This window comes from Podarcis gaigeae (genome assembly GCF_964106915.1).
Source record: "Podarcis gaigeae genome assembly, chromosome: 7".
In the NCBI taxonomy this organism is placed as follows: domain Eukaryota; kingdom Metazoa; phylum Chordata; class Lepidosauria; order Squamata; family Lacertidae; genus Podarcis; species Podarcis gaigeae.
In genome coordinates, this window is record NC_139683.1 from 66,848,429 (window position 1) to 66,862,340 (window position 13,912).

A 13,912-nucleotide genomic window follows, 5' to 3' on the forward strand; every position below is an offset into this window, starting at 1 on the left:
AGACTGGTCATCAAAATCTACTACAATTTGGGTTCAGACCCAGTTTCAGAACCAAATCAGTCATGGTCACACCGATAAGTGATCTTTTTCGGATCCATGAAAGAGACAAGAGAATGCCACGTTATTACTTCTCCTGGATCTCTCAGCAGATCTGAAAAGGACCATGTTCAGAAAGTAACACTGGGGGATTATTCCCAGTGATGGTCACCAACCTAGATGACTTTAAAAGAGGATTAGACAAATCGGTGGAGGAGAGGACTATCCATGCTACTAGCCATGATGGCTCTGCTCTGCTCCGCTCCACAGATGGAGGCATTAATGCTTCTGAATACCAGTTGCTGGAAACCACAGAAGAGAGTGCTCTTGTGCTGGAATCCCACCTGAGGGTTCCCCACAGCCATCCGATCCAGCACAGTCTTCTTATGTTGTTATCAGTGCTCAAGGAGAGCTTCCATCCAAGATCCTTATGATCCAGTAAGCTGAAAGGCTGGTTTGGGAAAGACTCACTTCATCATTATTTGCTTACACTCAGTCGAGAAAAATGTAAAAATTAAAAAAAAAAATGCAGTGTGTGTTGTTTTCTTTATTTCTTTGGTTTTTAAATGGTTCTACCTCCTTGTGCTTTTAAGTCATTTTGAGACATTTTTTGCGGTATAAAGTGACTAAGAAATGCAGCCACCATTATCTTGCTGTGGAGCCTTCAGGAAGTCTTTATAACACTATTCAGGTGTTCAGAAGAATATGTGAGAGCTCAAATGGAAAGGAAGTGCGAGAATGTGTTTGTCAGTGTTCGAAAAAGAAAAGGTTCTGACCTCCTTTGATTCCTTCACCTGGTCCTTGGACCCTAGTTGGCACAAAAGAGTCCTTGAGAAAGAGTATCTTTGCAGAGTATTGCTGCTTTTATTCTTAAAAATTTCCTTATCCCACCACGACCGACAGCTTTATACATATTAACTAAACCAGCTTTCAACTAACCCAACCCATGCCACACGCAAACAATGACCACTCTATACAGTGGTACCTGAAACTTAACCTGAAACTGTTCTTAACCTGAAGCACCACTTTAGCTAATGGGGCCTCCCACTGCTGCCGTGCGATTTCTGTTCTCATCCTGAAGCAAAGTTCTTAACCCGAGGTACTATTTCTGGGTTAGCGGTGTCTGTAACCTGAAGTGCCTGTAACCTGAAGCGTCTGTAACCCGAGGTACCACTGTATATACAAGCATACGTAGGTGAAAGGTTGCATGAGTCATGCAGGCTTTGCCGATTCATTGTAGGCTGCTGACTCATGCAGAGTCAGTTCCTTTTGTATTAAAGAAACAGCGGCTAATTTTTAGCAGTTGCAATACCCATCCTCTCTTGCCTTCAAAACTCTATGAGGCAATTCCAACAACGTTCTGCTCAAAGCAGTTAGACTATTCCCTTCAGCCAGGAACCCAAATTCTGCAAGGTTTCCAATGGCAGAGAGGAGTCTAACCAGGGGCGGTCTGGCCCACTTCACCACCTGAGCAAATGGGAACTGTCACCTCCTGTCCCAGCATTGCCACTGACCTTCTCCCCTTGGGTGGGAGTGGCGGGCAGCGGAAGACAAGCAGCAATGTGGCATGCAGGAATGCCCTGGGTCTTGGCATACTCTGCAGGAGCCCAGGCATGCCTTAAAGTGTTGCCACTCAGCTTCTCTGCCTGGGGGTAAGGAAGACAAGTGGCAATGATGGGTGACAGAAGCAGTAGAGTGGGTGGAGCACAACCTCTTGCACTTCCATCGCCTAAGGCAGGTGCTTCATCCTGCCTCATAGGTGGACCAGCTCTGAATCTAACTGCATGTTATTGAATGTCGCTGCAGTTTCCCAATAGATCTCCACGTTCAATGCATGAAGGATTAGTGGGTGTCCCTGGCATACACTGGCGGCAGGGCAATTGCACCTTCTCGGCCTAGCAAGTTCAAAGCCCACCCCACCCCCCATGTTCTTCTAAGAGCCTGAAGAATGCTTATGCGCATAGCTGTCAACTTTTCCTTTTTTTAAAGGAAATTCCCTTATTCCGAATAGGATTCCTCGCAAGAAAAGAGGAAAGTTGACAGCTATGCTTATGTGTCAGCTGAAAGTATCTCACCAAGGTATTTTTTAAAAAATCATTTTTATTAAGTTTCCCATTTTAACAATCCAATCAAATCACATTGAATGTTCCAAATTATACAAATACATATCAAAGAGTCCAAATATTCTGCCTAAATTATAAATTTTTTGTTGGGACTTCCCATGCTTCAAGTCCGGGGGGGGGGGGGGGGCTCAGATCGAAAGTATCTCACCAAGGTATTGAGAGGAGAGCAGGGAGGGGAATGTATACTGCCCTGGCCTATTTTGAGAAACAAAGTAGCAACTGATGTTTTGATCAATATATCCTTCTTTAGGATCTATAATGAAAACGATGGCCTGGAAACGATGCCCTATGAGGAACGGCTAAGGGAGCTGGGCATGTTTAGCCTGGAGAAGAGGAGGTTAAGGGGTGATATGATAGCCATGTTCAAATATATAAAAGGATGTCGCATAGAGGAGGGAGAAAGGTTGTTTTCTGCTGCTCCAGAGAAGCGGACATGGAGCAATGGATCCAAACTACAAGAAAGAAGATTCCACCTAAACATTAGGAAGAACTTCCTGACAGTAAGAGCTGTTCGACAGTGGATTTTACTGCCAAGGAGTGTGGTGGAGTCTCCTTCTTTGGAGGTCTTTAAGCAGAGGCTTGACAACGATATGTCAGGAGTGCTCTGATGGTGTTTCCTGCTTGGCAGGGGGTTGGACTCGATGGCCCTTGTGGTCTCTTCCAACTCTATGATTCTATGATTCTATGACGTTTGGCTTTTTAAAGCAAGGTAGCCAAGTATTGCATCACCTTTGGCTGAACATCCCCTTTTCATTAATGCAATTTTCCAGTGTAGATGTGAACTTACCAAACTCTATGCATGCAAACTCTAAGAGAAAGTTGTTCTGCATCCACAAACGGGGGGGGGGGGGGATGCTGTGCAATAGATTTGGTGGCGAATAAGTGACAGGAAATAAGCCAAAGAAGCATATTTAAAAGTGTTCCCTTTGTAGCTATTAAACATGCAAATTGAATGCGTGCATGATTTTGTCTACTGTCTAGATAGGATACACTTCCTCCTGTGTTCCATCCATTATTATTTTTCACACATAGATTATCATCAAATCATGTTTCTCAGTGAAGCATCCCTTTGAGACTGTATGGAGATTTCCTGAAAAACATATGGGCTCTTCAGGTAGTACACCTGACTCTCTACACAAATACACACACACACACACACACACACACACACATACATTCATTTCCAACAACGTTTAAAGAATTTAGGAAGCATATGACACATTAGGTGCCCCCCCCCCACCATTGTAACAGGGAATCCAAGGATCTTTTAGACAGCTAGCATGTGTCTTGCAGGAAAGTCACATTTTCCTAGCTGGAAAGTTTCATGAGGCTGAAAGTGTTCACACACATACACTATATTGTATTTGGAATGGTGTGTTTCCTATGGTTCTGCAAAAAATACCACAGGGCAAGGATGGGCAGATGGCAGCAGTGGCGTGGCGTGGGTTGTCAGCACCCAGGACAAGGCAAGTAATTTGCGCCCCCTAACCCGTGGAGCGCGCGCCCCCCAGATGTTGCGCCCGGTGCGGACAGCCCCCCCTGCACCCCCCACGCTATGCCACTGGATGGCAGATCAGGATCTACTCATTGATCTCTGGATTGTATTTAATAGATATGCAAATGATCCCGAGTGGTGCCCAATGCAAGTCCTACTCACAGTAGATCTATTGAATTTCGTGGACATGATAAGGGTAGGTTCATTAGTTTCAGTTGGTCTGCTCTGAGTGAGACTTAGCTGAATCCAAACACTGACTCCCAACTGTTTAAATATGGTACCCTTTCCCCTCCACCACCTCAGATTAGATTGCCAAATATAGGGTAACCAGAGATTAGCTATTCAGAGATAGGACTGTGAGTTGAGTTTAAATTCCTCAGAATGTGCTCAGAGGCATCCAGTTCTGTAGTTCTACCTGTGTGCTTTTTGTGCCTGGCTCTGGTTTGTAAATTTTGGAGTTCTTAAACAAAGTAGACCTGAGAAGCTTGAGGTCTGCCCACTGTTGCCGTGGGGCATTTATTGGCCAGTTCCCATGACAGCACCATCAGATCTTCTTCCTGTTATTGTCCTTAATGGACTTTTACTTGAAAGTATGCTTGGTCTTGCCTTCCAAATTACTGGTCTTCAACTGGAGTTCTTTAACTGTTCCCATAATGTAGAAAGGCAACCATATGTGAGAAAAGTAGAGACCTTCTGATGTGCATGTTAAGAAGAACATGTTTCCACCTTGCATGCTGAAATCTGAGGTACATCCACTCCCATTTTTAAGGGCCATGTATGAATCGGACCTCTTACATACTGTTCTTCAGTTTTCTAAAATCTTGTATTCTAAGAGGAAACTCATTCGCTGAATGTGGATTCATATGTAGCCAAAATGGCGCTGTACCACACAATAGGGAGGAATCATACATATATAATACATCATTTTTATTTGTATGAAGTCTTTCCGTGCTTCAAACCATGCCCAAGGCAGCTTACAACATGAGAAAATACATAATTCCAGCATAACAAAAGTAGTCATAAACAATCAGTAAAACATCAAAAAGTACACAACCAAATCAAACATGTTGCACATAAATTATAAGCTCTAAAATAAAGATACAAAAATAATAATATCAGCAGCAACGTTCCCCAGCATAACCCCCTAAACAACATCTCAGTCCAAGAGTTTAGCAGACTCAGTTTTTGTAGCTGGAGTCAACCAGAACCCTGCCCTCCCAGGCCAGGTGAAAAAGACCTGCAAGGCAGGGGGCAGATCTCCGAGGACTCAGCAGGTTTGGGGAAAACCAAAGATTTGCCTAAGTACCAAAAGAAAAAAGAAAAGCATGGCTGGCCCTACTTGGTAGGGCCATCAGCATGTTTGACTGAGTGAAACATACATCTTTGAAGAAAAAAAGACAACAATGTTTTATTTGAATGCTTGCTTTTATTAAGAATTAGTGGTACAGAAAAATATTACTCGCACTGAACACAGTGGCGCTTCTTTTGGGTTGGGGGGGTTTATGAGAAAAGTCTTGCACAAGCAACAATTCTAATCCAGCGAACAAAGGTCACCCTGAAAGATTAGGAAAACATCCAGCAGTTTTCAAGAGCTTTTTGCCAGCAGCCATGTAAATATTAGCATATAAAAAGGGTTAAGGGGGGGAGGAGAGAAGGAGAGAATTTAGGATATTGATGTTTTATTCTGGATTAAGATCTGCTGGGTTTCAAGCACTGTTATGAAAGGAAATCCTGGTACCAAATGTCTCATGTTGTCTACCTCTCACTGTACTGTAGCTGTGTTATGCTTATATCAGTTTTATTCCCAGCCACTAGAGTGCTGCTTATTCTGGTCTAGCAAATTTACCAAAGGCAATAAGGCTTTGGGTGCATTTGTGCAGGACAAAATACAAGAAAGGGTGGTTAGCCAGGAATGCCTTTGGTTCCTGACGTGGACGCCTATCCCTTGGGCAAGCGGGGGCCTCTGCTTCTTCACCGCCCTCCTCGTCAATCTCGATAAAAGTATCGTGGACAAGCTGCGTCAGAGCCACGCCTTCTGTTGTGGTTGCGCCAGATAAATCTGCTTTCTCGGGATCAGTCAGAGGTGACAGGTCCAAGTATGCATTAACTTCGACGCTCTTTTCTAAGCTGAATTTAGGGATAACCACCTCAACTTCTTCTGGCTTCAGAATGCAGGACCAGTCGAGCAGTTGGTCGTAGCTAAGTCCGTCTTCCAGCTGGAGGTGCAAAGAAATGACAGTGATGTGATTGATACACTGATCAATAAAAGAAACCAGATTCAGATATCATTGTAAAATGAGATTTTTGATAGGAAATAACCGCATGACATAAATTTGGCAACAAACATTGACACGAGAATATTTTTCTAGCACATCATACCCCTAATTATTTTTCAGTTGTTTCAAAAATGTCATACTAACATTTAAGATTCAACGCTTGCATAATTTGTAACATGACATGACATCAGCCAGGCGGGCGCTGCTCATGCAAGGTTGAAATTTATAAACAGTCAAATTGTGCCTTGTGTCATTTCTAGAGTCTCAAAGTTGGTGGGACCAGTTTGCGATTCCCTGGTTGTGCTGGGTCCATTTACCTCAGACCACAGCTAAATTGGTCCAGAAGAGAGACTGTGTACTGGAGTTGGGAGCAGGGGTGGCACAGCAGAGGTACCGCAGTCGGAGGGTGGCAAAAGTAAAAGAATTTGATAACCGAGCAGCAGCCAGCTTGGGAGAGTTCACACTGACTGCAGTTGGAAGTGTAGGAAATGTGTAACAGGAACTCAATGACCACAGCTCAGTGATAGAGCTTGCCCTTTGAGTGTAGAAGCTCTCAAGTTCAGTCGTTGGCATCTCCAGTATAGTGGTACCTCGGGTTACATACGCTTCTGGTTACATACACTTCAGGTTACAGACTCCACTAACCCAGAAATAGTGCTTCAGGATGAGAACAGAAATTGTGCTCCGGCGGCTCGGCAGCAGCAGAAGGCCCCACTAGCTAAAGTGGTGCTTCAGGTTAAGAACAGTTTCAGGATAAGTACGGACCTCCGGAACAAATTAAGTACTTAACCCGAGGTACCACTGTATAGTATATGATGCATTTGAAACACTGCCACGCTTGAGTAGGCAATGCTGGATAAATTACCTGGCCTGGTTGAAGGCAGTTTTACAAGGGTTTGAGAGTTAGAAACATAGGTTGGTGTGGCGTTTGCCTCCTAGGTAGCTCATAAGGAAAGAGTTAAATGAGTGTGATGCGATTGGCCAGAGAGAAACTGATAGGAGGACTTAGAGTTAGAAGTCAGTTGAGAGTTGGGGGTTGGAGAAGAAAGAGGGAGGATAAGTCTGTGGGTTGGTTGGTTGGTTGGTTGGTTGGTTGGTTGGTTGGTTGGTTGAGTTGTGTTGTGAGAGAGTGAGAGGAATTGTTAGGTGGAGTCAGATAGATAGTTGGGATAATCAGTTTGAAGTTGTTAGGAACATATAGGACAGTAAAAGAAACTAAGATTAAGAAACTGCCAAGAAAAAATAACTGAAACCATAAGCTTGTTCATGCCTATAAAATAAACTTGATTATTTATTAATGTTAACAACTGTCTGGACCAGTGGCATAGCGTAGGGGGTGCAGGGGGGCGGCCACACCGGGCGCAACATCTGGGGGTTAGGGTTAGGGGGTGCAAATCCACGGGTTAGGGGGCGCAAATTACTTGCCTTGCCCCGAGTGCTGACAACCCACACTACGCCACTGGTCTGGACTCCGTGTGTACCCGAGAGAAACAGGTTGGTGGCAGCAAAGAGGCAATCACAGTGGTGGCACAGGGATCAATAGACCGTCAAACGTCCGGGGACCCTGTGTGATCACCACAGTTGGCATCAGTGAAGTGCTTCCGCTAGTGCAAGCACCTCTGTTTCTGCAACTGAACTTTTCCTCCCTTGCCTCCTTAGTGCAATCCAAAGTCCTTGCTCTAGTGGAAGCACTTCGCTGATGCCAACCTATCTTCCTAACTCTCAAACCTGAACCATAAACTGTGACCTGGCTTAGTGAGCTATAAGGAATGTGTGTGCTCAGGCCCCAGGGCCCTCTTCCGATGTGGACAACAACAGGAGAAGACAACAACAAGCCCTACAGCTGAGAAGCAATAGGGATCCTCTGGATTGCCAAGCCTGGCACAAAAATGAGGGGCTTTGCTTTTTGGTTTTGTCAGTGCTACAAGCAACTTCAGTTTCAGAACCTGTTTGTAAAGGAGATGTCAGCCCTATGCAAAGGGGGAGGAATCACCAGAATGTTACCTGTTGAAGAGATTCAGGGTCGCAGTCTCTGGGCAGCAATATGAACAAACTCAGCTCATTGTTTCTGTAGGGAATCTCAAGCATCTGCACATCACATCCCTCAATTGTGCCGATATTATACTGGCCCTTCCGGTACATCAGCTGTACATTTGTGCAAACGTCCTGTGAGAAATATGAAGGAAAACAGAAAGTCAACTCATCTTTGTGCTCTGTGGATTAGTTTTGTTTTTGTCAGTAACTGATCAGCAGAAAACTCTGAAATGACATATTCAAGCTTACCAATTCAGACACGCGGAAATCCTTTTAGAGTTTCAAAACACCTGTTTGGCTCAAGATGCTGACAAATTCAAATTCAAATCATGGGCACCCATGAAAATTTCAAAACACCAGTCACGTTATAACTTATAATCACAAGCAACAATTTACGGGTCTCCCTATGCATGTTCTTGTTCTTAGTTTAGTTGGGTGGGGTGGGGGAAAACAACAATTGAAATGTTTATGCTCAGATCAATACAATAGATACAACAGGCAGAAAAATCAATACTCTCTGCAATTTTCAAGTGGTCTGTGGGAGAAAAAGCTCAGGAACTACTCTTTGAGAACATAGACCAGGCTTCCTCAACATCGGCCCTCCAGATGTTTTTGAGACTACAATTCCCATCATCCCTGACCACTGGTCCTGCTAGCTAGGGATCATGGGAGTTGTAGGCCAAAAACATCTGGAGGGCCAAGGTTGAGGAAGCCTGTCATAGACCCATCCAATTAAATTGATTTGCAGTAGGATCAGAAGAAATTTCTTAAATATTTATTCATATACCACTTTACTAAAGTCACAGACATCATTGTCACACAATGATAGGACAGTCACTATTTTATATGGTGTTTTAAAAGAAGTGGTCCAATATCATGGAAGATAGGTCTACCTGTGGCTTTTAGCCATCATGACTAAACATGTAAACTTCATGTACAGAAGCAATGGAGATTTGAGTAACGTGGAAAAGAACCAGTGTTCCCCTCCAGATGTTGTGGACTACAACTCCTATCATCCCTGACTACCTGAGGTCACAGGGAGTTAAGAATTGAACAGAATCTGGAAGGCGCCATGTTGGCTACCCCTGTACTAGAGATAAACAACAGAGGCAGACTTATTAAGAAAAGGCCACACAGATGTTGTGCAACCAACAAGAATTTTGCAAGAGCCTTACAGAGAAAAAGGACATACAGAAGGGAGTTGCTGGCAACAGAAACTGAAACTGTGAGTGCAGCTTATGAGCTGATACAGGCACTTTTTACAATGGTGGGCTAGGATGGTTAATACACTGTAGTCTTCACCACCAAGATCTGCTTATGAGTTGGTCTAGAAACAAGGAAATTTTAATGTTCTTGTACCCTCCTTTGTTCATTCGTTCTCTTGTTTAAAAACAAAATAATTCTGCAGAGCTAGAAAATCCCAGAAAACAATACAGAACCAGTTTTATATTCTCCTTCCCAAGTTATATGATCAACAAAGAAAGTGGTGGTTTAATCTTCTTTGAAACCAGGTTGAGCAGTTTATGTTGCATTATTCCTGTGTAGCTCATAAAGACCCCGTTGTTCCAACAGAGCTTGAGCAAATTGAAAAGTACCTGAAACCAGCAATGGTGCCACATAGACACCATTTCTTAGAATCCTCTTCTTGCTCTGAAAACATTTAGAGCAGAAAGAAATACAAAGCTCTAGCTGTATTTCTGGAACAGGTATATTTCTGGAACTTACCTCAGTCAAGTAGAATCTATCTACTCTGGTGAGTTCTTTGTCAAATTTCACATCCCATTGCCCTTTAAAGTAGAGAGCGTTCACGTGCAGAAGTTGAGCGAGACAATCAAAGCTGTCCTTCGGGAGAAGATCCTGGATTTTACCTTTAAAACAATGTTGGGGGTAAGGCCTTCTGTAATTTATTTATAGTACAAGAAGGAAGACTCACATTCATCCCTTGTTACCAAGGATGAGTCACCCATGTCTATTGTCTCCTTCACAGATGTTTACATTGGGATCACATCCATACCATACATTTAAGCATATTGCAGATTTAAAGGAGATTTGGAAAGGGCACAAGAGCACATGGTGGGGAGGAGAGGGAGAAAGTCCTATTGCATCACAGGAAGCACTGTGCTGGCTTCTGCTGGCACAACCATTTAGTTGAATATGGATGTGACCTTGCACTGTGATCTCTTTGAGGCAAGGATCTATTTATTTGCTTACGTCACCCTGTAAAGTGTCCTGCACGTTGATGGTGCTACATAAATATTAAATACGAGAAGGCTTCTGGATCTTTAGGTATATGGACCCATTAATAATTAAAGGAAGGTTTCAGTCTGGAAAAGATATCATGCCCAGCCATATACAAATGGGATTGCGGGAAACATTAATGTCTTCAGGAAGAGACAATCCTTTATTTGCTTAAGTGAAATAAAACCTGCAAATTTGAATTTCTTTTTATTGCTAATATACAAAGTATACTAACTCAGCAAATGGTTGCTGCTACATTAACTGTAGTGTGTGCTAATACACTTAGCTTCAAAGGGATGGCATCAGATCACAAGTTATTCCAGAGCTCCCGTTGCTCGGTCCCTGCTCCTGCCCACCCAGCAGTTCGAAAGTACGTCAAAGTGCAAGTAGATAAATAAGTACCGCTCCGGCAGGAAGGTAAACAGCATTTTCATGTGCTGCTTTGGTTCACCAGAAGTGGCTTAGTCATGCTGGCCACATGACCCAGAAGCTGTACGCCAACTCCCTCGACCAATAAAGCGAGATGAGTGCCACAACCCCAGAGTTGGCCACGACTGGACCTAACAGTCAGGGGTCCCTTTACCTTTACTTTGGCTATTACTTCACTTTGGCTATTACTTTGGCTATTACCTTTACTTTGGCTATTACTAGGAAGCTAGCCTAGCTATTCCATGAGTTTGAATCCTTGCTTAGATGTTAACACTTGCTGGATCCAGGAATGAGAAGGGTCTTGCAGGCATACAGCTTACTCCTCCCCCCCCAAAAAAAAAACCACTTCATAATAATACCATGTGTCTGGACGTCAGCCCAAAGGTTTATCAGCCTCCGGACTTCTTCTGGGGCATTGTAAATGTCAGCTCCATCCACCTCGGTCAAGTACAGTTTCAGAGCACAGTACAGGAATTTCTGTATGAAAGCAGGAATAATTATTTAACACATTACTGAAAGTTCTGTCTCTCTGTGTCTAGAATTAAGCAGCTAATAACAAGCATTATCAATTTATCCAGGTTTTGAATAATTGCAAACCAGCTAAAGCATTTGTACCAAACTGTTTTGGAGATATGACGCTACTCTTAGAAAGCTGGACTGCATAATGAACCGTCCAGAAATTACCTGAAGGAAAGCAATGGACTGGTCTCCGTAGAGCCGGTTGGCAAAGCTGAGCTCATAGTTGGTGCTGGACTTATTGAGTTCTGCAAGGATTCTGTGGAAAGCAGTGTGGACTGCTGCGGGTTTCTCACACTCATAATCAGACACCTTCAAGGAACAAAACTAATGTCATTATATCATACATCTAAACATCTGAGCTCTGTGTGTTCATCACTTGATTAATTGCACATGTGACTGAGCCCTAAATGTAACTTATTCTTATGTGTCAATGCAGCCGGTTCACACATATTGTGGAGAGTAACCAAGGAATTAGAAATCAAAGGATGCCCAGGTATGTGTCAATCATGTCCAGGGCACATAGTTAATTGTTCCCAATCTCTTCACAATTAGAGTTGCATGATTAACATCTTCAACAGCTTTGGATGTTTCTCTATAGAGTCTATTGCACAGGTTGGTATTCAACTAAGTTTTACTCAGAGTATACTTACTGACATTTAAGGACCTAATAGTCTTTCTCATTAATTTCAATGGGTCTGATCTCAGTAAAATGTGGTTGACTTCCACCCATAGAACATATTGAAGGGGCTACTATACAGGAGACCAGGAATCACTCATTCTTTATTGAACCTGTGCTGCATGTTTCTCCAATTTTCCACGTATAATAGTACTAATACTCAGCATTTTGTCAAGAAGAAGAAGAGTTTGGATCTGATATCCCGTTTTATCACTACCCTAAGGAGTCTCAAAGCAGCTAACAATCTCCTTTCCCTTCATCCCCCACAACAAGCACTCTGTGAGGTGAGTGAGGCTGAGAGACTTCAGAGAGAAGTGTGACTAGCCCAAGGTCACCCAGCAGCTGCATGTGGAGGAGTGGGGAATCGAACCCGGTTCACCAGATTACGAGTCCACTGCTCTTAACCACTACACCAAGTGTTCAAAGAACATCACATACTATTTTTGCACTTCTTAAAACAAACTGTTTTGTTATCACAATTTTAAAAAGTACAAATGATCAAAATCATAAAATAAAACCACAAAACTATAAAACAAGAAAACTATAAGGGCTATAAATAGATATTAAAAATAAAGTAAAAATAACGCTGCAAGGGTTTACTCTGTATTGCTGATGGGAAAGAGTAGCTTTCTTAGGGCTACCTGGTGGGTTTATAACCATCCTTTGAAATTCACACTTATTTGAATTTTGTGGTGCATTTCTCCAATGAAAGAGTGTTTTTAAAAATGCATATATTAAGGGATACGGTGCATAAATATGAACATATAGGTGAATATAGCATATAAATGTATTGTAACAGGAGAAATTGCTTGCAATGATGCAATATATCAGTCAAAACCGCATGCAAAGATAACAAACTTTTTATAAAAGAATGGAAATGGTTTACTGAATATTTACAGATAAATTGTAAACAGATAAAAACCTTAGCAGGATTAATGTAATAACCTGCAATTTTTTTAGTGTATATATTTACAATAGATAAATAAATGAGCAAGTTAAATGAAACTCGATATGCAGAAGATATTAAAAAAATTATTTCAGCAACTGCAGAAAGCGGGGGAAAGAAGTCAAAATTTGGAAATGTTAAATTGATTGGAAAACTGATGAATTGTATAAATTTGTAAAATATAAATAAAAACCTTAAAAAACTGCATGCAAAAATATGTTTATTAGGAGAAATTTGCATTAAAATGTTGAAGAATTTTTACAAGGATTTTTTAATCTATAAAATGCATTTTTTGCAGAAATGTGGAAAACTGAATTTAAGATTGGAAAAATGAGAAGCTGGGAGGACTGAAATTGACACACCCTTCCATCCCGACTTCTGAGTAAACATGCTAGGATTGTGCTGTTAGGAGCTACACATGATATCAAGTCTTACTAGCTCTTACAGCTCAACTAATTCTCTTACATTTCCCAGTTTGGGTCCATTACCTCATGTTGAGGACAACATGGAGAGTCAGCTCTCTGCCTGCTGTCTGTAGGACTGCCGCGTGGAGCTGCTCCTAGACGCAACCCCTCTTTAATATCGTGAGAGCGAAGGCCCTAAAATAAAACAAAGCACTGCTGTGTCCAGTGGAATGTCAAATGCTGTCCGTTTAATGTAGTATGGCAAAGCAAACTATTAAGCAGTGTGCAGAGGCCCTCCCCAAGAAAACACAGAGCAAGTTGATGCATTCTTCCCTTCATAGGAATCATCTCTTCTTGATAGACCCCTTGACGCATTCTAATTAATGCATGCTCCACCCCAAGACACACAATTGTAATTGTTTGAGAGAGAGTGGAAAAGAGCATGTTAGGCCCACTCTGTCACTGTCCTCCATAAATCAGATGAATAACTTCTGAAATGTGTGAACCCGCAACTTACAGATTTCAACTGCACCATAGCTTTTCCTGCCACTGTCTGCTTATCTTTCCATTTTCCTTTCCCACGTAGCAGAACATCCCCATCCTTATCTTGTTGTAAAGTTGTAGAGAACTCCCTTCTCTGGTCAACCTCTTCTTGCCACAGTTCCCTTTCCACTGTGCCCTTTGCTTTTTCTGTATCCACTTTTCTTTTAAATATCTCTTTCTCCATCCATTGCCT

The 13,912-nt window shown here is 42.4% G+C and overlaps 1 protein-coding gene across 1 annotated transcript; it reads right to left on the minus strand.

Annotated features, from left to right (window-relative positions):
- Positions 1 to 5,155: 5,155 nt before the first annotated feature.
- On the minus strand, positions 5,156 to 11,806 carry LOC310849386 (serpin B3-like; the record flags this gene model as incomplete). The annotated part of the gene is made up of 6 exons (XM_083749551.1): positions 5,156 to 5,870; positions 7,935 to 8,096; positions 9,690 to 9,832; positions 10,991 to 11,108; positions 11,316 to 11,459; positions 11,801 to 11,806. 6 exons carry the CDS (start codon positions 11,804 to 11,806, stop codon positions 5,478 to 5,480), a joined length of 966 nt encoding a protein of 321 aa, XP_083605677.1. The 3' UTR covers positions 5,156 to 5,477.
- Between the last annotated feature and the right edge of the window lie 2,106 nt (positions 11,807 to 13,912).